At 37.1% G+C, this 24,832-nt stretch overlaps 1 protein-coding gene across 1 annotated transcript; it reads left to right on the top strand.

Moving 5' to 3' along the window:
* The first annotated feature begins 5 nt into the window (after window positions 1-5).
* On the top strand, window positions 6-22,957 carry Dcun1d5 (defective in cullin neddylation 1 domain containing 5). The gene is made up of 8 exons (XM_032909370.1): window positions 6-361; window positions 1,953-2,044; window positions 5,637-5,707; window positions 6,030-6,121; window positions 18,991-19,099; window positions 19,181-19,285; window positions 21,164-21,266; window positions 22,641-22,957. The coding sequence occupies exons 1-8, from the start codon at window positions 276-278 to the stop codon at window positions 22,694-22,696; spliced, it is 714 nt and encodes a 237-aa protein (XP_032765261.1). The 5' UTR covers window positions 6-275; the 3' UTR covers window positions 22,697-22,957.
* Window positions 22,958-24,832: the final 1,875 nt, after the last annotated feature.

The following is a 24,832-nucleotide window of genomic DNA, read 5'->3' as shown; positions in this document are numbered from 1 at the left end:
CCGCTTCCGGGTCAGGCTGAGCCGCCTGCTCTTCGCGACTACTGAAGGTGCCGCGCTGTCGGCGTTCGCTTCCCCTGGAAAAGCCCGAGCCGCGTTATCGCCGGGCTTAGCGCTGCGCTGCCCCGAATCGCCCCTAAAGAGGAAACCCGAGGCGAGGTCGCGCCTCGGTCCTCCGCTGCGGTCCCTGGCAGGCGGGAGCCGGCGCTGCGGGGCCTGCGGCGGAGCGCGATACCCCTCCCCGGCCGCCCTGTCCACCTTGCCGGGGAAGGCGGAAGATGCCAGTGAAGAAGAAGAGAAAAGCTCCCGGAGTGGCAGCGGCGGTCGCGGAAGACGCGGGCCTCAAAAAGTGTAAAATCTCCAGGTACCGCCTGCCCCCACCCCGCAAGCTCTCTCCTTTCCCCGTTGCGGGATAGGCCGCCAGCCGCTAGCCTAGACGAGAGAGGCGAGCCCTCTCGGGCGAGGCGGTCGGTGAGGCGCCCAGAGTCTCCGCTCCGCGCGGGACCGAACTTCGTGTTCGCCTGTGCGTGAGCTCTGGCGTACTTGGACAAGCTCTGAGATTCACCCCACTTTGTTGTCTGCGTGCCCAGAGGGTAGGAAACAGACGACCATACGTATGCCTTCTCCATCCAATTTCCCAACCGAGAAGTGAGTGCGGATCTGCCAAGATTCATCGCGTCCCTGTGTCTCACAAGCAGAATTGGCTTGGCCCACACATTGTTAAATATCAGGGTGTGAAGAAAGGAGCAGAGCTTGAAGAGTTTTGACAGCTGCCTTGGGAATGGTGGAAAGGAAGCCTATGCTATAATTGGTCTCCTGAGTTAGTATTAGAAGTGGCCTAACCTGGACGATCCCAGCAGGAGACCTTTTAAATAGCTGGAGGCTCAGCTTCTAGAGGCACCATGCCTCCACCTGTACCAGTTCCCTACACAGAGTTGGAAAAGGCCCTTGTGGTTTTCGTTTTGTAGCATTAAGTAGATAGTAGCTCTCAGTCCCCTTTTACGTGTTTGCAAGCTATTGTGTTCTGTGTTCTCTTAGAGGAAAAGAAAACAAAGCAAAACTGAAGTTAAAGCCGTTCACTCCCTTTATGGCATACATTCAATCATCACAGAATCATTATTGCTCTGAAAGTTATTGCGATTTAACTTTGAGAAGTGTGCTTCTTCCCATACTCTATGGGTTGTTTTGTATTAATGGTTGACACATAAAGTGACAAAATACTACCATTAAAACAAGACTGCCAGCACTACACAAAGGAGATTTCTGTTTAAGGAGAGATGCAGTGAGGAATGCACTGCTTAAAATATGAAAGAAGTGACTGGTTTCATCCTAATCTTTTTGTAATCAATTGTTTTGTGCCCCCCTCTCCCACCCTTAGTGTGTTTTAGCAAAAGAGTCTAGGTAATATTTCTTGGGTGATGTATAAGATTCAGTTTTCATTATGCCCTTTGGTGGTTAACATTTCTCTTGACCTTAGCTCTTGGAAAACCATATCTAAGATGTTTAACTTAAACCAGTTAAAACAGCTAGCTGGGCAGTATCCAGTGATTCAGCCTAAATTTTAACAGAGATCTTCATACAAATCAGTGGCAAAATGGAAGTAAGTCTTCAGGCATTCGATAAGGTCTATAGCTTAGTAGTAGAGAGCAAGCCCAACATGAGTAGTTTAGGGAGAGAGGTTTATACTTTCTTGTCTAGGCTTGGGTTGAGACTTAGACTGCACTTCTTTATTATCTTGAAATCTAAGGAAATAATTTTAGGCACTATTTTTGGAATCTGGTAGCAAACAAAGTAACATTTGGACTTCATTGAGTGCAGGTCCTTATTGCTAATCCTTTCCCCATAATGCTGACTTATAAACCACTATTTTGTTTACATGGAAGCTATTCTTGTTGAAGCTACTTTTGTACTAAAGTTGAGTCTTATTAAGCCTTAGACATTTACGTGTTTCTAAGCTATTGCAGATCCCAGCCTCCTGCTAGACTCATCAGTGGAGAGGAAGATTTTTCAAGAAAGAAGTGCCTGGCTTGGTTTTATGAGTATGCAGGTAATGAAATTCATTTAACTGGATACCATATCATTTGCATTTAGAAGCTGTGGTTTATTCCTTGTTCCTGACCTGTTATGTTTACTGGGATTAGGGTCAAGGCTAAAGGGTTAGGGATTGGCTCAGAATTTAGTGCCATGAACATATCTGACAACTTTTCTTCCTTAGAACAGGTCTAGTCTTAATACTAAAGCTAATCTCTTACCTGCTTTCCTACTTTTATGTTTTTGTTTTTCTTTTATCATTATTATTCTCAGAAGTATTTGCTTAAAGCTAAAACACATAGTAGTCGTTGCCTTGTTATTATACTAACCATGTTACTCTTTTAAGTGATGGCATCCTAACTTGTCAAGTTAAGCTAACTGTATGCAAGGCTAGACTAGTTTGAAAAGGGGGTAGCAACTTTGCTATTAGGAACACCAGAGTGATCCCAATTGTACAATTTAAAAATGGTTTGGTAGCAGAATAGATTCTTTCTAGATCAGGGGAAATAAATGCTATTACTGGTATCCCAAGACAACCACTAACCCAAATTAAATATAGAGAATTTTTTTTTTTTTTGGCTGACCTCTATTTAAAACGTTGACCCATTATTAAAAATGCATTATATAGAATCAGAAAGTTTCATCTTATTTCACTTTACAAAGGTTACTAGACACCATAAAGATGGTCATTATGCATGTATATATATATATATTTTCCTTGAATGCTTGATTCTATTAGCTCCTATTAGGACTTCCTTGGGTATTTTAAGATGGAATTAAATATTTATTTTTAACTCTTGACATTTTGAACAGTCAATGTGATAATTGCTATAGTGCTCCATGGGTTATGATAGTATATCATTTTCCTTGTAACCATCTGTTAAGAGAAGTTATCCTCATTTTATGAGTGAAAACTGAAGCTTAGAATAACATGCCAGTAAAGTCGACTATGCAAAAGCTAACTGACTGTCACTTCTACTGAAAAATGCTAGTAAAGTACACTTGAGGTTATCCTCTGTTATTTGGTGAGTCGTTTGGTGAATATTTATGGAACACGTTTCTGTGAGTCTAACACTGTGATAGTACTTGGGATATAACAATAACAAAAATTAGGGCATGATCTGTGCCTTCAAATGTGGCTTCTGTGAGAAAGACCATGGTAAACAGCATATGTATAGGCAAGGAAATTCTAGCTTGTGAAGATTCATGTGGGTAATATTCGGAAATACTAGAAATTTAGATGCAGGAAGTGTCTGCAGAGACTATTTTGGCAGAAATCTAATTGATAATTTCTTACCAAATGGGGATATCTTTGTAATGGAGACAAACAGCTTGACCTTCTCAGTGGATACATGCGAAGACATAGATACTTGGTATGGGGTCAGAACTCAGTAATGTTAGGTATTACTGTTAATAGTCTTAGAGCTTCTTCAGATATAACACTTATGCATACATATGCATATTTTCCAAAGTCAGTCTCTTGTATAGCTCATTTTGAAGTCTCTGTCACTGAGCACTTTTTCTGTTTGTCTGCGTATTTGTTATGCCATTATATTAAATCCTAAACTGAAACTCACTCTGTAGACCAGGCTAGCCTCAAACTCAGAGATCTTCCTGCCTCTGCCTCCAGAATACTGAGATTAAAGGTGTGCACAACCCCACCCCCCCAAAGCTCACATTGACTTTGCTGGAACTAAAGGCATATGCCACCATGCCTGATTATCTTCCAGATATTTTTAGTGAGCTATTTGTTGTGAATAAATGTATATACAAATTAGATGGGAAAACATAGAAAGTGGAAAAGAGTATTTTTAACTCTTGTTATAAAGAATAAAAATAAGATTAGAGTTACTTAGTGTTAGTGCAATATAAGGTGAGCTAAATTATTTCCACGACTGATTAAACTGAATGGAAATCAAAAAGCTTGTAAGAATTAATTCAATTACACACATCTTATCATGGTTGTAATTTTATGAGAAAGCTACAGTTTGAAAGTATAATTGACAATCAGTTAGGGAATAAGCTTTGGAATAGGCTTCACTTTACACTTATATCCGTTATTTCCATTGCTTTGGGAAAGTCACTTAGCAAGTACGGAATCTTGTCTAACCAAGAGCATATGTGTATTTTGTGTAAAACCTATTTGATTTCTAATCATGTGTTAACATCATCTTGGCATTCATTTCAGGCTGTAAGAGTAGATTGATCATATTAGTTTAGTCTATGATCTAAGTCTGTAAGATTTTGTTTTGTTTTGATCCAGGGTCCTGTGTAGTTTAAGCTGTCCTCCAATACCTCATCTTCCTGCCTCTACTTCCAAAGTGTTACGATTATAAACTCCTGTCACCTTGATGAGTTAAAGCTGGAATATTTTCTAGTTGTTGAAGAAAGGAAAGTTAAAAATATACAAGATTAAAGGAAGACACGGTCTCAGGAATGCTGCATGATCTCCCTCACATTCACAATCTAGATGATGTGTATTTGTAAACAAATGTAGGGACTGTGCAAAATGTAGAGAAGAAAGGCTAAATTATTAGGGGGATGAGGAAGAATGGAATGAAGGAAATTGACATGAGTTATTGATAAAGGATAGAAACAAAGCTAGTTGTTTTCCTGACTCTAACTCTTGTCCTGGGTTCTTCAATTGTGATGATGGATAAATCATAAACATAAATCCAGTAGTGAAAATGTAAACTTCAAAGCAAAGCCATCGAGTGCTTTTACAACTGAAAGTTCATTCAGGTGTGTGGGCATTGGACCTGGTTAATTTCCTGTCTGGTGTTTTTATTCTCAAGGGTGTTGTTTAAGCTCTTTTTTTATACATAGTAAAGTCAGGTTTAGAGGGGTTGTCTATTTTAAGGATAATAGAAGCATCCTTTGGACAATGTTGGAATATTATTTTAAGACATTTTTGTAGTGATAAATTTATGTCATATTTCAAATTGTGACGTGTTTTAGGTTATTTCTAAGTACAGAAAAATTAGAAGCAGTGCGATTCCTCTATTTTTGGAATCTGATAACAAAAGTTCAGGAATTGCACTGACTTTTAGTGATCTGATGTAAAAGAAAAATGAAGCTTCAACCTTGATGTGCTTATATCCTTATATTGTCAAAAACTTTATTCAGAATAAGTTCTAAGTAATTTTTTATTGGTTTTGTTATGTCTTATTAATGAGTAAGTTCATGTTGGCTTATTTTTCTTTGTTTGTTTGTTTGTTTGTTTGTTTGTTTGTTTGTTTTTGTTTTAGCAAACTACTGAATTATACCAGTGGGATAGTTCTTTAGTGATCCTTTTTAATACACCAGCTGTGGTAGATCACACCTTTAATCCCAGCACTCAAAAGCAGAAGGAGATGAATTTTTATAAATTCCAGGCCAACAAGGGCTATATAGTAAGACCTCACTTTAAAAAAAAAAAAGAAAAGAAAAAAAATCATTAATTCATATTATAATGTAGCATTTAAGGAGTAAAGATTTAAAGTTTTTGGCAAATATTTATACTTTTCAAAGCTGTCATATGATTCAAATTCACTTATTTGTAAAAGTAGTTTGTTTCATGTTCATAATAAATTGTAATAAAATATATAAATTATTTTTTGTCTTTGAAGGTCCTGATGAAGTTGTAGGGCCAGAAGGAATGGAAAAGTTTTGTGAAGACATTGGTGTTGAACCTGAAAATGTATGTTTTATTTCTAAGTAGAATGAACCATAAGTAGATTATAACATTTCATTAATTCAAAATATTGAGGCTTTAATATATGAAGTCTTTTTTCTTCACATCTGTTTTTTAAATCAGCCTAAGTTGTACAAATACAGTTTGTAATAGAGTAAGAGTCTGCCTTCGTAAACACTGTCTTAAGGCACTTGTTCTGTAGCTAATACAGAAGCTCTAGTGAGGAGTGGAGGGTTGAAAATAATTGTTTGAAATTGTTCTCCATGAAGAATGTAGCCATGATTATCTCTGATGACTTTTCCCTGTCCTTTATGTTCTATTCTTCCAGATTATTATGTTAGTTTTAGCGTGGAAATTGGAGGCTGAAAGCATGGGATTTTTTACCAAGGAAGAATGGTTAAAGGGAATGACTTCATTACAGTAAGAACATTTTTTTAAAAAACAAATTTGGTGGCTTATGTGAAGATCTTGTTTCTATTTTGTGCTTCATTATTTTCAGGAGTAAATTTTACCTTAAAAATAATCAAATTGAGGGGGTTGGGGATTTAGCTCAGTGGTAGAGCAAGGCCCTGGGTTCAGTTCCCAGCTCCGAAAAAAAAAATTAAAAAAAAATAATCAAATTGGTTTGATTTGTAAAAGTCTGGTGACTGGAAAAATTATATTCTAATTTCGACAATTGAATAATTAATTTCCCTTTTCATATTCTTTAAGAAAAAACTCAAGCTAACTGAAATGTATTGGTTCATTTGATGGGTGAAAAAGAAACAATCAGAGTTATTTATTCACAAGTTTACTTGAGTAACAAAAGTTTTTCCCCACTTGATGCAGAACTCCACTATATGAAGAATTGCGTCATTGGACAGTCCTGAATTTTAGGGCCTCTTCACTCCCCTTTGTAATGAATGTAAAGATAGATTTGGATGCTGCATCAATTAACCGTCTCCTCCTAATAACTCAAAGACCGAAGAAGAAATGTTCCTTGGCTCCTATGTAGTATTTAGCCAGTTTATAGTTGTGTATGTTCATATTGAGATGTCATGCTGTCATCTTTCATAAATTTCAGAATTACCTGCATGTTTGTCTGTAAGGGTGTCAGATTCCCTGGAACTGGAGTTGGGAACTATCCCGTGGGTGCTAGGAATTGAACCTGGGTTCTCTGGAAAAGCAGCAGTGTTCCTAACCTTTAAGCCTTCTCTCTAGGCCCCTCAGTTAAAAAATTTTAAGGCAAACACAGTGCACTATTAGCCCTGTAATTGATTGTATTATTAGCATATGCAAATTGTTTTTATGTAATTGTTTTATTAGCATATGCAAATTATTTTGAGTTCTTGTTTTCCTGTCCCTCAGTTCTTAAGAAAGGATGTCTATTCAAGTTTGCTTGGCAGTGAGATTATATATTTGAATTTTCAGTGTCTGTTGTTTTTTTTCTCTTACTGAACCAACATTTAATGTGTGTGCATGTGTGCTTATACAGCAAGTGCGTCGGTCTTGTGTGTGTGTGTGTGTGTGTGTGTGTGTGTGTGTGTGTACAGACACGTGTACATGGTCATCGTGTTATTGTGAAACTGATAGAGATTTGTTGGAAAGTCAGGTTGGTGGGAAATGAAACATACACATTCATTTCTTGGGTAAAGTTCTTTTCTCAGATGAACCAAATGATAGTTGCTAGAATAAAATTTAAGACCAGTTTTCCCGTTTAATTTATAAATAAGGAGTGTGAGATACAAAACAGTTAATAAAATACTTGGTAAGGTTCTGTAGTTTCTTATGGTAGAGTTAGGATTTAGTACTTCTTGGTTTCTTTTCTCTTTTGTGTTTCTCTTTTCTCTTTCTTTGATTTTTTTTTTCAATAAAATAGAAGTCATTTAGTTTTATAGTATTTTTCAGAGAAGAATGAATTCTATCATTCTCAGTGTTTGTTTTGGTTTTTTTTTTGGATTATTTCTCATCATGTAATTAGCTTTTAATAAAATGATTATGTAGAAATACACTGAGTTGTGCAAAGAATATAAACTCTGATATGGCTTATTAGTGCTGAAAATACTTTGATACTATAGTACTTTTTGTATTACTGTTTTTTATAGATTGCTTTTGTAGCTAATAGGTGATTTTGTATTTGTAACCTAAAAAGTCCCTTACTGGGTTTTTTGGCATAGTTCATATACAGAGCATCTGTATTTCAAAATATTTCACTACAAAATACATCTTCTATATTTTTCCTGAAATTACTATATGGTCTTGAGTATAAGTGTAGGATTTGGTTAGCCTGAGCATGATTTCTCCTACAGAAAGCTCACAGACTGTGCAAAACACTCCTAGAAGTGTGTCATGCTACTCAGGTATTATCCGCCTGATTGTGATAGAATAAGATTATCGTCTTAATATCTGGAGAAAGTTGGTTTCCCTTCCCTATGATCTAGACTACCATACAGCGTCATGCTGTCTTCCCTAATTGGCCAAGTTTACCACTTTAATCTTGTGCTGAACTTGATAGTGAGCAGATAGAAGAGATGCTAATTAATCTACCTTAGTATAAAAAGAATAGGCATTAGTATATTTGATTTAACATAATAAAATATGAAACTGGGTTCTCTATCTTCTGTGAGATGATGTCATAGAATTTAACCTAAAGATCTTATGGTCTTTAAATCAAAATTAATTGTCTATTGAATTGTTTAAAGTTAATTTTTAATTCATAAAAATCTTGAGTAGAATGCCACTAAGAATAAACTGGTAGTTACAATGCACATGCAGACCAGGAATATTGAACTAAAATAATCACGATTAATTATCACTATTTCATAATGCTTCTGGATTTTTGGAATACTTTTATTTAAAAGATTTATTTATTTTCTTTTATGGATCTGGTTAGGTTTATTAAATAGGGACAGCTTAACAACTATTCAGTTTAGTTTCTTTCCAAATAAAATCGAGTGATTTTTTTTTTCCCTTCACCCACTTCAATTACAGAATACTACCAATACACGATGCTCTCTTACTAGCTTTTTTTTTTTTTTTTTTTTATTGGATACATTTCTTTACTTACATTTCAAAAGTTATTCCCCTTCCCAGTTTCCTGTCCATAAGCCCTCATCCCTCCCTTCCCCTCCCTCCCCCATACGGGTATTCCCCCCATACATCCCCGTTACTATCCCGCCGCCCATTTTCCCCTGAACTGGGGGTCCCACCTTGGCAGGACCAAGGGCTTCCCCTTCCACTGGTGTCCCAACAAGGCTGTGTTCTCTGCTACCTATGCAGTTGGAGCCCTGGGTCAGTCCATGTGTCGTCTTTCTGTAGTGGTTTAGTCCCTGGAAGCTCTGGTTGGTTGTCATTGTTGTTCTTATGGGATTGCAAGCTCCTTCAACTCTTTCAATCCTTCCTCTAATTCCCCACAAGGGAGTTCTGTTCTCAGTTCAGTAGTTTTGCTGCTAGCATTGACCTCTGTACTGGACGTGCTCTGGACGTGTCTCTCAGGAGAGATCTATATCCGTTTCCTTTCAGCATGCAATTTTCAGCTTCATCAATCTTACCTAGTTTTGGTGGCTATATATATATGGGCCACATGTGGGGCAGGCTCTGAATGGCCATTCCTTGAGTTGCTGCTCTAAACTTTGCTTCCATATCCCTTTCTATGGATATTTTTAAGTGGGAGCATCCGCATTTTGGTTATCCTTCTTCTTGAGCTTCCTATGGTCTGTGGATTGCATCTTGGGTAATTTGAACTTTTTGGCTAATATCCACTTATCAGTGAGTGCATACCAAGTGTGTTTTTCTCTGATTGAGTTACCTCACTCAGGATGATATTTTCTAGTTCATTCCATTTGCCTATGAATTTCATGAAGTCATTGTTTTTGATAGCTGAGTAGTACTCCATTTTGTAGATGTACTACATTTTTTTTTAATCCATTCTTCTGTTGAAGGGCATCTAAGTTCTTTCCAGCTTCTGGCTATTATAAATAAGGCTACTATGAACATAGTGGAACATATGTCTTTGTTGTATGTTGGAGCATCTTTTGGGTATATGCCCAAGAGAGGTATAGCTGGGTCCTCAGGTAGTGGAAAGTCCAATTTTCTGAGGAACCTCCAGACTGATTTCCAGAGTGGTTGTACCAGTCTTCAATCCCACCAACAATGGAGGAGTTTTCCTCTGTAACTATCTTCAGACACACCAAAGGAGGGCATCAGATCTCATTACAGATGGTTGTGAGCCACCATGTGGTTGCTGGGATTTGAACTCAGGACCTCTGGAAGAACAGTCAGTGCTCTTAACCACTGAGCCATCTCTCCAGCCCCTGGAATGCTTTTCTTAAAAACATTTGTCTAGAGGCTATTCTTACAGATGTCCTATAAATGACTTTCCATTTTGTATGGAATAATTTGTCAAGTACAGAGATGTAAAAATAACTTTTATTCTCCTTAAGTAGTTATTGTCTCCGAGGCTTACTGCCTCAGTCTCCTAACCTAAGCCTAGTCCTGGAAGCTTCTGGCCTCCATACAATCTAATCTAGGCCTCTGTTTTCACTGCTCACCTCTCTTGTGCTTTCTGAACTCCATTAGTTGGTCAACTCAGCTTTTCTGGCTCAAACTCCTCTCCAAGCTGACGATTCAATCTAGCTCCTCTCAGCCTGTTACTGAATTGTTGTACTTGACCTCATACTAACTTTGGCAGTCTATTCTAATCTTCTGGCTCCTTTCTATTTTCTGATTCGTGTTGTCTTCACCTGTGTCTAGCTCGCTCGCTCTCTCTCTCTCTCTCTCTCTCTCTCTCTCTCTCTCTCTCTCTCTCTCTCTCTCTCTGCAACCTGCCTTTCTATAACTGTTCCAGTAAAATTGCCTCTTGTTTTTCTCTCTTCACTGCTCCCTCTTACAGCTTTTCTTTCCTCTTAGGAGAGTTAGACATATCCTATTCTATCAGATCTTTCTGATTCATCACTTTGTCTGCCTCTTAATTGAACATCACTATCAAACACGGGCATTTCCTTCTACAAACTAACTCTTACCTTCATTGTTTGGGACTAAAGGTTTGAACTAAGGGCTTTTCTGTATTCCAGCCAGAGATATTAAAAGTGTGTTTTTTCACTAAATAACAAATCTTGGAGTTCACAGTGTGGTCAAATATCCTGCAACACAGACTTACAAACAGTTGAACTTAGATCAACTATTGTATGTTTCATAGGGTTTGAAAGAAGTAATCTAGTTATAGAATCATGAGGTATCACCATGCTAGAGTGAGTTTAAAATTCAAGCTATTTGGAATAATTCTGTTATATTGTTATTTATTTAGTACTTTATCTAACATGTGGAGGGAATTTAAAGCATGTTAAGAGATATTGGGAAGCAATCAGATTTTTGAGCTCAGGAATCACACAAGACTTTTGCAATAGTGTTTATTCTTGAGAATTTTATAGAAGCTGAACCTTGTCCTATACTTTAGACACACTATTTAGGCTATGGACTTTTATTTTTATTTATCTAAAGGAGATAGTTCTAAAGATGCTTGGAAGTTTTCTTCTAGCATGTTATACTTGGTAGAGAATTTCTCCCATGTCTACTAGCTAAAAGTGAGGTATCGTCCTAAGGGTTAAATACTATGCTAGTGGAGACACCTATGATCATAATCCTTGGAAGGGACTGTCCGTGATCATAACAGTGAAAAGCAGAGGTAGTGATCATAATAGAACCTCACTTAAATCTCCTAGCAAGTGAAATTTCCTCCTGTTTAAGTCTTTCTTGAAGTATTTTTGCCCAAATCCTGATGTTGAAATTGAAGCCCATTCTGTATTCATTCAAACCACCGTGTTCTTTGAGAATCTTACATTGTGCCATGACCCAAAATCTCTTTGGTTTTATTTGAATGTTATTTAAAAATGTAATCTCTTATTATTTATTATTAATTATGTATAGGGATGGTCTTTCTAAACTTCTTAGTCCTGAGATGACTGACATTCAGAACTACTGAGTTTATTTGGGAAATGTGTGGTTTTGATAGTTGCCTGAGTATGAATACAGGTTTTATAGTTTTATTCACATGCTTACAATATTTGTAATATATGTGGAGTTTTCTGCTCTATCCTTACCTTAATAAAAATAAATAAGGCTAAGAGCCCTGGCTGTTCTTGCAGAGGACCTAGATTCGATTCTTAGCACCCATATGATGGCTCACAACAGTCTGTAACTCTGGCCACTGCAGACACCTGGCAACAGGTGCAAAGGCATACAGAGACGCAAAAGAGCCAAATACTTAAATATGTTAAGTGTTTTAACATGTTAAAACATGTTAGTATGCTTAACATGTTAACCCAATTGATGATTTTAATTTCTGTATCTGCTCAAGATCAACATGAGACCATTACAAATGCTAAGACATATTTGGACATAAATGTGTAGTATATGTGAGGGAAATGAATTGACATTTGTATGCCTCAAAAGGAGCAGTTTTACCTCCATATTCTCTTAGGGAATGTATTATTCTCTGAAATTGTTGTTGTTTGAGAGTAAGAAAATGGGCTAGGGAGATGGTTACCTGGATAACCATCTTGAATGCAAGCATGAGGGCTTGAGCTTGTATTCCAGTGCCCATGCAAGAAGTCTGGGTAGGCACTGTAACATAACTGTAACAGAGCTGAGGTGGCAGAGGTGCATCCCTGGGGACGAGCTGCTACTAGTCTACCCAAATCAGTAAGGTCTAGGTTTAGTCAGTGAAGACATAGGCTATTGTCTTAGACATGCACATAACCTGTACCTACATATGCTATACGAACATACTACTTACACGTGCACAACGAAGAAGGAAACCAAGTTGAAAGATTTAATTTATCTTCTAGCTGTCTTGTGAAGTTTTTCCTATAGAAGATTTAGAAGATTTTATTTTTAATTATGTGTATTACATTTTTGTAAGCTAGTTTTATAGGTAAATAAAATAGGCATACAAATCAAACTTGCTGAGATTCAGTTCCTATCACCTTTCCCTACCCCATTCCAACCCCCCATGGTGGCTAACAACCCTCTGTAACTCTAGTTCCAGAGGATCTGATGCCCTTGTCTGGCCTCTGCAGGCACTATGTGCATGTGGTGAACAGACAGACACGTAGACAAAACAACCATATGCATAAATCCTAAAAAACAAAATTAAATCATCTAAATATTTAATGCTTCAAAACAGTTGTAGACCATTGCTGCTTTTCAGAATCAGAATTGATTGCTATTTACAATTGTCAGTGCTAAGAATAGAAAACATAATTTGGCACAAAGTCATAAGTATATTTAGGGCTATTTCAGAAAATTTTAGAAAGTATGTCTTAATCTCAAGATGAAATGTAAGTCAATAACTTAAAACAGCAGTTTTTAAACCAAACATTATGTAACACAAGAGAATATAAAGATACCTTAATTTTGTGCATGCTGAAAAGTGATGATAGGAAAATATTAAATTAGTTCTCTGTAATTAAGTCATCAAGTTTCTAGAAGAGGAGAAACCTTGTGTATACAATGAATAAATGATTGTTTGTAACATATTCTGGAACCTAAGTCAAGCTATTTGTCTTAGTTAGGGTTTTACTGCTGTGAACAGACACCATGACCAAGGCAAGTCTTATAAAGGACAACATTTATTTGGAGCTGACTTACAGGTTCAGAGGTTCAGTCCATTATTATCAAGGCAGGAACATGGCAGCATCCAGGCAGGCATGGTGCAAGAGGAGCTGAGAGTTCTACATCTTCATCTGAAGGCTGCTAGCAGAATTCTGCCTTCTAGGCAGCTAGAATGAGGGTCTTAAAGCCCATACCCAAGTGGCACACCTACTCCAACAGGGCCACACCTAATAATGCCACTCTCTGGGCCTGTCATATACAAACCATCACAGTATTTGAGGCAGCATTTGCTAGCACTTGTGTTGCTAACTCACAGTGCAAGGCTGCATACTGTTAAGTCATGTGATTCGATATGGGCAAACCTGTAGAAACACCACAGTTTCATTTACGTTCTTAATTAATTTTTGATGATTGTGTGCATAGGAACCTGGACTGTTGCCAAATTTTTGTGACTCCCCTATACATGTGTGTAACTGTATGATCCTATATAGGGCTGTAACCTATATAGAATGTTTTAAGGAGCTGTAGGTAATCCTGTTGGGTTCCTGTCTCCCTAGTGACTATTTGGTCAGTGTGTACTATATGTTTGTGTTTGATACATTCTTTTGCACTAAGTTCCTTCCAGACAGAAACTATAAGTGACTCATACTTAAATATAAGTCTGTTAAATACGGCAGTCTATTTTATGGTCTATGTTTATGGTCGTGTTTTATTTAGCATATTTTTTGGAGTCTCCTGTGATAATGTCCAGGAAAGTAGGACTCCCGTCCTATCATAAGCCCTATATTGTGCTTTTAAATTAATTGACAAACTTTGTTAGGGAAATGAATAACTTTGGATGTTAGGAGTCTTGTTTCATTTTCATTTTTGCCTTCTTAGACAACAAGTCTTATTTAAGATTCTGCATTCTTGGTGAGAATATAGGTAATACTGTAAAAAGTGTGAAAGCAATAAGACCCTGACTTAAGTCATGACATAAAAGGGAGTAAATGTAACTGAACATAGAGTATCTAGTCAACATTTTCAGCTGGTAAATGTGGTGATTTTAAAGGAGCCCAAGTTTCTGAGGTCATTATAGTGGCATGTGAGGAGAGACATGTTTCTTTTACATGTTCTAATGGTTAGAGGTTGACTGGATTGTCAGCTTCCCCTGGAGCTTACCGTTTCACTTAGTAACTTTGTACTATTTGATGTCAGACACTGAGAAAGTAATTTCTCTAATACAGAGTAGTCAGAATAGATTTTTTTTTCCTAATTTTACATGAAGCATATTGTGAGCAACTAGGTCAAGTTAGACATAACAAAAAAAAAAATTGATTCCACTTAAGCAGTATGACAGACTAAGTGTAAAAAGTAATTTCCATGAAAAATGGTTAAGTGTGCTATAAAATATAGTCTTATTTTTTAAAAGGCACATAGCTATACATTGCAGAAAATAATTCAAGGCCAAAAATGGTAAGAGGGATCACTGTATTGGGATTTATACATCTAATCTTTACTCTAAGGGCACCTATATCATATTCCTGTCCCCTAAGATCTGCCTAATAACTCATTATACATATTAATAATGGGACATATTTCGAGACCTGAGTAGAGTGGAAATCATATCAATTATTCCCAGCTTTGTCGTTTGTAGATATTGGATTCTTTAGAATAATGGTTGTCTTTGATGGACTAACGTTTTGTCATTACACAGTTGTCTTCTCTGTTCTGATTATTTTCTTTGTTTTCAGGTTTCTTTAGTTGATAGCGATAGCCACTATTGCATTCTTCTGGCTGTTTACTGTGACAGATCATTTTTTTAATCTTTAACTTAATCTTTCTTAAAATTGATTTTTAATTTATCATAAAATTAGTTTTACTATATTTTCATTGCTTTGTTCATATTTGTCCTTTATCCCCTAATCATTTGCTTCAAATGTTTGTTTGTTCAAATAGTATATCTAGTTGGACTATGGTCTTTTGTTAATTTTGTTCATGAACTCAGACTGAATAGCCTGTAATTGCTCTGTTTATAACACATTATGTTATTGAAATATAGTCCAAATATTTCCACTTTGTTCTTTATTACATCTTGTATTTTTTGTAGATTTTTCCTTTTGTATTTGTTTTAATAACTTATTAATAAACTTCGAAGCATTTTTATGACAGATGCTTTAAATGTAAGATCTGTCTAAAGATTACATTTGAAATCTGCCGTGTCTTGGTAAATGATCTTTCTATTGAGACTTGGACAATCTGAATAGTATGCCATGCAACTCTGGATCTTACTCAGGCCTCTTATCTCTTAATTAGCATACTGTACCACCACTCCAGCAGAAGAGGGTTCTGTTTACTGGAAAGTGCAGATAGAATTAAAGCTACCATTCTATACTCGAGAAGTGGAATGTTTTCTCTTCTGAGCAGGAATAGAGTTTTGACCCAATCCAGTACTTCATTAGGAACTTGTCTTGTCTCTCTTTCCCACGTAGCCACTGGTGCTATTGGGGCTGTGTCCTTTTTAGTGTGATGGCACAGGCCTTAACTCTTCATCAAGGAATTTCTATAGCAACCCTGGGTGGAGAAATCCTGGTTGCTTGTTACACCCTAGAGTGAGTACAAGTCTGCTCTTCTGTAGCCTCTGTAACACTGTAAGACTGGTGTTTTACTGAATGTGGACACTTTCATTACCATTGCTAAGAGTTGGGTCAACCATATTGGTGATACCTGAATGGAATAGTGTTCACAATTAGAACATTCTGTCTCCAAAGGCTACTTTTTTCTCAGTCTTCTTGAACCTGGGGCATTACTAGCAAAGTTCTAGATCACTAAACTATGCCCCCAACTCTCTCTTACCATGACAAAAAAAAATTTTTTAACTAGATAAAATATAATAAGATAGGCAAAAATCCATCCCATCAAGGTTTGACAAGGCAACCCTACAAAAGTAACAGAGCTCCAAGAGCAGGCACAAGAATCAAAGACCCACTCATTCTCATATTTAGCAGTACCATGAAAGTACTAAACTGAAAACTATAGTCTGTCTGCAGAGCGCCCGGTGCAAACGAGGGCCTTGTTCTCCTGGTGTCCTACATCTGTCTCCCTTATTTCTCCTGCCTCCTCTTCCAGGGGTTCCCTGAGGAGAGGGATCTGATGGAGACATCTCATTTAGAGATGAGAATTCCAAGGTTCCCTCCCCCTCTCAGCATATAATGTCTGGCTGTGGGTCCCATATTCTACAGGAGGATGCCTCTCTGATGATGGTTGAAATAGGCACTGTGAATATAGCAGAATATAGTTAGGAGTTATTTTGTTGTTACTTTTTATATAGATGAGTAGTGTTTGATTCTCTTCTTCCCTTCATCTCATGTGTGTGGTATGTATTTGTGTGTAGGCACATGTGTGCAACTGCACATACATGTGTGTGCTTGGGTGTGGAGGCCTATGTGTCTGTCATCCTCAGTTATTTTCCACTCTACAGTCAGGGTCTTTCAGTTGAAACCAGAGCTCAACACTTTGGTCGTCAAGCTTATGTGACAAGCACAGTATTCACTAAACCATTTCCCTAGCCCCAATGGTTCTGTTTTTGTCTCTGCCTTCCCAGAGCTGGGATTAATAGGCATTTGCCACCGCACTTGACTTACTGTTTGTTGTCTGCAGCTTTAAGGATATGTGAGGCAAAAAGAAACTGAGTGGGCTCACCACTGTATTTCCTTCTTTAAGTCTTTCCATTTCAGAACTTAAAAGCTTGCGACAATGCGACTAGACTGCCTTGAACTTAGAATTCCTGCTTCAGCTTCTCAAATGTTAAGATTACATATATGTGTGTGTCACCACACCTGCTTCATTCACAGTTTTATGTTTTATATAATCCATCTGCATTAGTTATACATAACAGAAAAGAGAAACATGCTTCTCAATTTTGCTAAAATTAGTAATTCATTTTCTGTAAGAAAGTGTTAGACCCTCTGTTCTCTCATCTTGTTTGGGTCACTGCTCCTCCTGTAGTCATTCAGGCCCAAACCCATTGAAAGACTCTGTATTGGTTTTCTCCAGGTCGTCTTTTCTCATTCTATCTTAAACCTATTTAAGACATTTTTTCTCTAACAAAAGTTACCAGTTAGAATTAACTAATCAAAGCAGCAACTTTTTAACAAAAGTTGTGATCACAAAGAAGGAAATTGTACAAAAAGAAAATCTCCAAACTCAAATGCTGTATTAAAGACAAAATTCTAGTAATATTGAGCAAGGAAACAGCTAAAAGGAAAAAGCAAATAATACTAGCCTAGGTTAAAAATATTATGCATAATTTTAATTAACATCTTTTATTACTTAATTTCATTCTTTGGCAATGTCAGAGATGTATATAAGCATAGCAGTTACCCTCACCTTCCACCCTTATAATGTGGATTTAATGTGGAAAAGCCTCTTAAGTCGGATTTAGTGAGATGATTTGAAAAATACAAATAGTAAAAATAAGTTACAAAGAAATAGAAATTTTAAATGGTCAAAAGTTGAATGTTAATGACATAGTTACAAATGTCTCATGTCATTTAGATAAATGCTAATTGCAGTATTAAGTTTCACAAAATGTTCTAAGTAATCCTCATTTCATTTTTTTTATTCTATCTATATGTTTGCTATCGAAGCTACAAAGGGGTATTTTTAAAATGTCTTATAAATGTGTCAAACATGTAAGAAGATTAAACTTGGCCTTTATAGGTACTTATATTAAATTAACAATAGTAACGTACCAAAATCTTTTTATATGACCCATACCACATAGACCCTTGCATTGCTGACTTAAGATAATGAAAATCTTGGCTAAGTTTTAGAACAAGTGTGTGTTGCATCATGAATTCTGAAATTTAGTTTGAATTAGAATACTGTGATTACAGTACGTGATACAACCTATTTAATCAAGGGAAGTCAGGTTGTTTGATGTAGATGGCAAGTTTGAATTCGGTCTTGAGTTCTAGTTTGCATCCTTTCCCAATAGAAGAAATAAACTGGGCTGAAGCATAACCATGACTTGAGAATGGTGAATGAAAACGCCTAGAGTGCAGTAAGGATGTGCAAAGTCAGTCACAGGGAAACCTGGGGACTCACCATAGATAAGAAAGCCTTGCCTGCCTTCTCCTTAACCACGTCAGAGAACTAGCGCGACTGTTGAGTATTCCATTGATTGGGGGTTTCCAGTCACTGTCTTTCTTTGGAAATAATATGGACAGCTTCTTTGTAGCTTTGTTTGCATTGGCATCCTTCTTGATTTGGGTGATTTGATGATTGGCCTTTATTGGCCAAAACTGTGGGAATCTGAATCTATGATTAGGTCACTTACATTAATTCTATGGTGTCCTAAATTTTTTAAGACCACTTATGTCTGATTTTTTTTTTCCACCAAGCTAAAGAACTTTCTAAAGAAATATAGAAATGACCTGACTCTGATTTTCTCAGTACTTAGAGGCAAAACTAGAATTCAACACGGGGCATGGAGCCCAGAAAGTAGAGCATTCTGACCCTCAGACCAAGAGATGTTTGTGATTCGTTTGGAATTTTTGATTGAGATGTTTATTTTTCTCAAAGCTATTCCAGTGTACTCTGATTGCCACATTTTCTCTGCTTTTTTATTGCATTGGTAATTTAAAAACATGTTACTTACATTGTCTAGTTGATGATAAAGTACTTTTAAGATGTTCTCTCTGCCCGCTGTCTTTAAGGTGTGACTGCACAGAAAAGTTACAGAGCAGGTTTGACTTCCTGCGCTCACAGCTGAACGACATCTCGTCATTTAAGAACATCTACAGATACGCCTTTGATTTTGCAAGGGTAAGTGCAGCTTCCCCTTCAAATCCTAGTGCTTTCATTTTCTGAGCATACTTTTCATTTAGTTTTTTACTAATATTTTAGGATAAAGATCAGAGAAGCCTTGATATTGATACTGCTAAGTCTATGCTAGCTCTGCTGCTTGGGAGGACGTGGCCACTTTTTTCAGTATTTTACCAGTACCTGGAGGTATGTATGGTATTTTAAAATGTTTAAAACCTGGACTGAGAATACACTTTAAAGAAACAAAATATGTGCATACTCATTATCTATTCTAGACATGCTCATGTTATTTACTTCGTACATAAGATACTTGGAATTGGGATGGAACTTAATAGGTGGTAGAATACACAATACTGCTGTGCAGTTGTTCTATTTAGATACCACCCCTGTACCACACTGAATACCACCCCTGTACCACATTAGATACCACCCTGTACCACCCTCAATACCACCCTGTACCACACTCAATACCACCCCGTACCACACTGAATACCACCCCGTACCACATTGAATACCACCCCGTGCCACACTGAATACCACCCCTGTACCACATTGAATACCACCCCGTACCACACTGAATACCACCCCTGTACCACACTGAATACCACCCCGTACCACATTAAAACAATTGTAAGGGATTTTCCTTTTACCTAGGAGGAGTCCCAAGAAAAATACTCTAGAATAGACCTTTCTTATAAACTTAATCTCTTGAGGTTTGGTTGAGAGAATATTGTTGCTAGTCCATAAGTCTCAACCTTTTAAACCAGATTCTACCTTATTCCCAGCTCCCAACCCCTAGGCTTAGAAGCATACACAACTGAATTTATTTTAACAATAAAACTTTTATTTTCTAAACAGTCTCAATATTAAGAAATAGAATAAAATGTTAATATTTTGCATCCACAAATATGAGCGTGCTGTAGTATTTATCCCCTAGCTGCTTACCGTTGCATCGTGTGTTGAATTCATAGAATAAACATCGTCTTAATAGTTTTGCTGCACCTGCTAGATCTAGAAGTTCTAAGACATGAACCTTCTCCCACTGATTTCTTTGTCTGGTTTTGTATTTATTTTTAAACCTCTTAACTTCATTTTTGGGGGGCATAGTTCTGTTTCTTAATTAAGAGATGCCCTTTCTATTGGAAATAATGTCATACAGTTTTCTTGTTACAGTAACTTTATCAGAGAAATTTTATTTAAAGCCTGGGTAAATGAGTGTTGTACATTGGTAAATCTTTGTGACTGGTAAAGTTGATATTTTTGATGATTGATACATGTCTCTTTTGTGACTTCAAAAAACATACATTTAGCTGAGTGATTATTTAATCATTTCTGTGAGGCTCGGAGAACTAGATACGTTAAGTAAGTTGTATTATTTAGCAGCTGAGGAAATGGGAACTCAAATAGTTTGGTATTTGGGGTTTTTTGGTAGTGGTGTTTGATGGTGGTAGTGGTTAGGTTTGGTTTGGGTGAAGATTGTGTGTTGAGGGTGATGTTGACAGAGTCTTGCTCAGGCCATCCTTGAACTCATGAGCATCCTGCATCTGCCACCCAAGTGCTGGGATCACAGGTATGTGGGTGTGGGTGTGACCAAACCTAGTTGTACTATTGGGAATAAAACCCTGGGCACCTACCTGCACGTTCTCCGTCACAAGTAACTTTTTCAAGAACACTCAATTGAGTGTCCACATTGGAATTTGGATCCAAGTCCATGTTTCCACTGCTGCTATAGATGCCTCCTTCAAAATGTAGCTCATGCACAGTGCACTAGACTCGGTATAGTGGGACCACACAGCCAGACTGATAGCATGCAGGATAGGTTTTATATTGTGATCCAGCTGACAGCCACATGGGTGTCCATCTATGTAAATCTCAGTGTTAGTCTTATTGCCTTTGGGAAAGAAAATAGATGATAACATGTAAATGAGCCCAGAAAAAGCAAGCAAGTAGGAAAGGAAGAAATGTTTTAGAAAAGAATAAGAATTGGATAACTAGAGTCGCTAAAACCAAACCCCAATAAGAATGTTGGTTCTGTAGTCCAAATGTTTATATCATTTTCCACAGCAATCAAAGTATCGTGTTATGAACAAAGATCAGTGGTACAATGTATTAGAATTCAGCAGAACAGTTCATGCCGATCTTAGTAACTACGATGAAGATGGCGCTTGTAAGTATATCATGAATTCCTATGAAAAAAAACTTCCTAAAAATATTAAATGAAAATATCCATTCTGTAGTGTTAAGAGAAAGTTTGAACTAGTGTGAGAGTAACTCATTACTTTTCAGGATCTGGGGGGAGAGCGTCTAGATTCAGGAGTGTTGTAAAATCTATGCTAGTAATCAAAAACTGATTCCTCAGTGACTAGACATTACAGCTAAATGGTCATTTTTCAATCTAGCATCTAGAATCCTTTGCCACTTGACTTTTCAGTGGAAGAAAATTTAATTTATGCATTTAGAAGGACAAAGGCACAATAAATAAACCAAATTAACTCCGTAGAACTCTTAAGCTTTCAGTCTGTACTGTCATTAGGACTGCAATAATGTTTCGGAGTTCACAAGGGAGACATAGAAAGGTGCCTTTCTTTAAAACAAAACTTGTCCATGAAATAATACACTTGGACACATAAGAAACAAATACTAAACAGACAGCCTGTCTCCTATATGTATAATTTTTTCCCTGCAGGACTGGATAGAATTTAATTCTTGAATAATCATTTTCTGAAATAGGTTAGCCAGCCAAAGGCTACATAGAGCCTGCTGATGTGTATATCTGTGTATGTTGAACCAGCATTTAAAACTGAGAGGTTTGATATAAAAATAAACATGTAAATGTATTTGAACTATCAGAAAATCTGACACATTGCACCTGTATTCCTTTGTAGGTGTCAGAGGTTGGAATCAAGTAGTGGCTTGTGTTGAACTTGCTCTCCAGTTTGACAGTCCATACACTGTTCCAACATTGCCATTTACTGCTTTGCCTGCCCGGCTGTTCTTGTATGGTCTGCTAAAAGCAAGAGAGAAAAGAACACACAGAGGTTTTATGTTTTGAGAAAAACAAGACAAGCATATCTTCGTGGTCATACTTACCATATATTTTGAAAACACAAACACTGAAAGCTCATTTGAAGCCCACTTGGCTTCTGGTGGTAAACATTTGCAACCTCTACATTATAAACCTCTTCAGAATAGGTCAAGCAGGGCGTAAGCACTTGCTTCACGCTGTGCTTTTTACTGTGTCCTATTTTTAGAATAAAGTCATTCTTGTGTGGCCACTCCCCCTTAACAAATGCTTATACTTCTTAGTATAGCAAAATTATTTTTTCTGAGTGTTAAAATGCCAGTTAAGTGGGAAAAGATTAGTTTTGTCTCCATTATAAGGGCGTTCTTGTAACACTCCTTCAGAACGATATGACCTGGGAGGGGAAACAAAGACAGAAAGCAGTAGATGAAGTCAGGTCACGCATATCCTTGCCACCTCAGAACTTTTTAAAGGAATGAGCTTTAATGAGTTATAACAAAACTTGTTTCTTCTTTCTAGGGCCTGTTCTTCTTGATGAATTTGTTGAGTGGCAAAAAATCCGTCAAACATCATAGCAAGAACTGTTGTGAAGACAATGCAAACCTTGTGAAGAAAATGCAGAGGAGGGAGAATACACAGAGTGCGTTTTCACTCACGAAAGACTTCTCATAGTACTTTTTCCTTTTTTTTAAAGGAAGTTTTCTTGTTACATGTGATGGGCATTGAGCCACATGTCTTCTGAGACTGAATATTGACATTTTTGTTTCAAGTTATGTTTTTAACATTTATTTCAGAACAATAAAGATTCAGATTTGTGACAAAGGCCTTAAAGTGAAGATGTCCATTGAGTGTCAGAGTGGTATTTATTTTTGTAAATTTGATCTCTTTAACTTTTGAAGTTCTAAATCACCATGAGTTTGTAGGACTTTAAAGACTTTAAACAGTATAAATAGTTGAGAGTATAGCTGCCAACGGTGTGGCTAACAATTCCTCTTTGCATAATTAAGAAACAGTAACCTTGACTTGTGGGATACCCTTTTTCTCCTAGCAGCTGACCCTGTGGGAAGGGCTCCAACCTAGGGTTGTTATGAAGAGTTGTGTGTGCCAGCTTTATCTAAAGAGTGTAGGGTTGGAACGATTATGCCGAAGTTGTCTTATTTTCTAACCATTAAGTTTTCAAGAGTATTCTTAATGTGAATTGTAAGTTTTCTGTATTTCTGTAAGTTAAAAAGTTCTCATTTCCAAGAGTCAGACAACCTGAGGAATGTTTTAAGAACCAGTACTGAAGTTGTATTTTTCCTTAGTAATTATCATGTTGTTAGCCATGAAGCGATATGGCATTTACTGAGGAGAGCACTTTGTCTGCCCTCAGAATATTTGAGCTTCAGTATTATAGACTTGGTTATAATGCTGCAGAAGTAACCATACGGAAGTATGAGAGACGTGGTGTAATTGTACACCTCATGAGGCCATTCACTTTGTTCCCCTGTGTGCGGGTCAAATTCAAGACCTTGCCCTATGCGAGTTCTACCCTGAGTAATACTCCTAACCCCAGTGAGGCAGTTTACATTTATAGTCATATACTTCCTATTTATCATAGTCTTTGGCTACTAGCACAAAGGTTGTAACCTTGTTTAATTTGTTGGATGGTACATTTTTATATTAGTAACAGGCCTATCCTGTTCACTACTTTTCAGTTACCCAATTGTCCCGTTGTGAAAACTATTTGAGACCCAAAGTCTGGCCATTCTTAGTAAGTATTTGTTCCGTTGTATGGTGGAAAAATACATACATTCTTTTTTTCCCAATAAGAAAATTTCAGTTGGGATTTACAGCAAAGGCTGATTTTTTTTCCTGGTAAATTTGTTTAATTATTGATTTCTTAATACTGATTTCTTAAAGGAAGACTTTATTTGCCTTTTGGTTGATAAGCAAGGAGAACATGATTGCTGGTGTTCTGCTTGCCTTCGTAATATGATTAGAAAGCTGTATGAAACATGAACAGAGCAGTGAGAAATAACTTGTTCTATAGTCTTTCAGATATGGGTCATTTTCTAGGATTGTTCATTTAAGGTATGAGACTTGTTATAAGGCATTAGTATGCCAGTGGTGTTTGCATTTAACATGAATGACGTTTTAAAACAAGATTTAGTATAAGAAAAGATTTACAGTTTTGCAGTTTGGGGGTAGGGACTTGGAGTTACTAAGGGTTGAATGAGATATATATTTGCACAGTCTAGACAGTGGGATTTATTTATTTCATTGAGCGTTTTGGCTCCATGTATGTCTGTGCACCCTGTCTCTACTTGGGCCCATGGAATTCAGAAGATCCCCTGGAACTGGAGTTGAAAATGATTGTGAGCCACTAGGAATAGTTTTGTGAGTGCTAGGAATAGAACCCTGGTCCCCTGAAAGAGCAGCCAGTACTCTTAACTACTGAGCCATCTCTCTAGCCCTGACTTTGATTTTATTATGTTCTCCAACATACAGTTTGGAGAATATTTTCTTGCTTTGACTTATATATCTAAGTGAAATCTTGCAAGCTTCTAGGATACAGCCTGAACTAATGACCTATCATCTGTATTTAAGTAAAATAATACTCAGATCTTATTGATGACCTTTACAAAGTAAATGGAAATGTATTTCATTTGTTACCTATCCAAAGGTAGGGGAAAAGAGAACCTTTTAAGGTTTTGAATCTGGGTTTGTTT

The sequence above is a fragment of the Rattus rattus genome, chromosome 8 (assembly GCF_011064425.1).
Source record: "Rattus rattus isolate New Zealand chromosome 8, Rrattus_CSIRO_v1, whole genome shotgun sequence".
Classification (NCBI taxonomy): domain Eukaryota; kingdom Metazoa; phylum Chordata; class Mammalia; order Rodentia; family Muridae; genus Rattus; species Rattus rattus.
This window is presented reverse-complemented; position numbering and strand designations above follow the sequence as displayed.

What these genes read in the sequence shown, in the direction of transcription:
- Dcun1d5 (XM_032909370.1), top strand. Translation starts at nt 276, where the DNA reads ATGCCAGTGAAGAAGAAGAGAAAAGCTCCCGGAGTGGCAGCGGCGGTC. An exon ending in AAAAAGTGTAAAATCTCCAG is followed by an intron (nt 362 to 1,952) that starts GTACCGCCTGCC and finishes CGTGTTTCTAAG; the next exon opens with CTATTGCAGATCCCAGCCTC. An exon ending in TATTTTACCAGTACCTGGAG is followed by an intron (nt 19,286 to 21,163) that starts GTATGTATGGTA and finishes CATTTTCCACAG; the next exon opens with CAATCAAAGTATCGTGTTAT.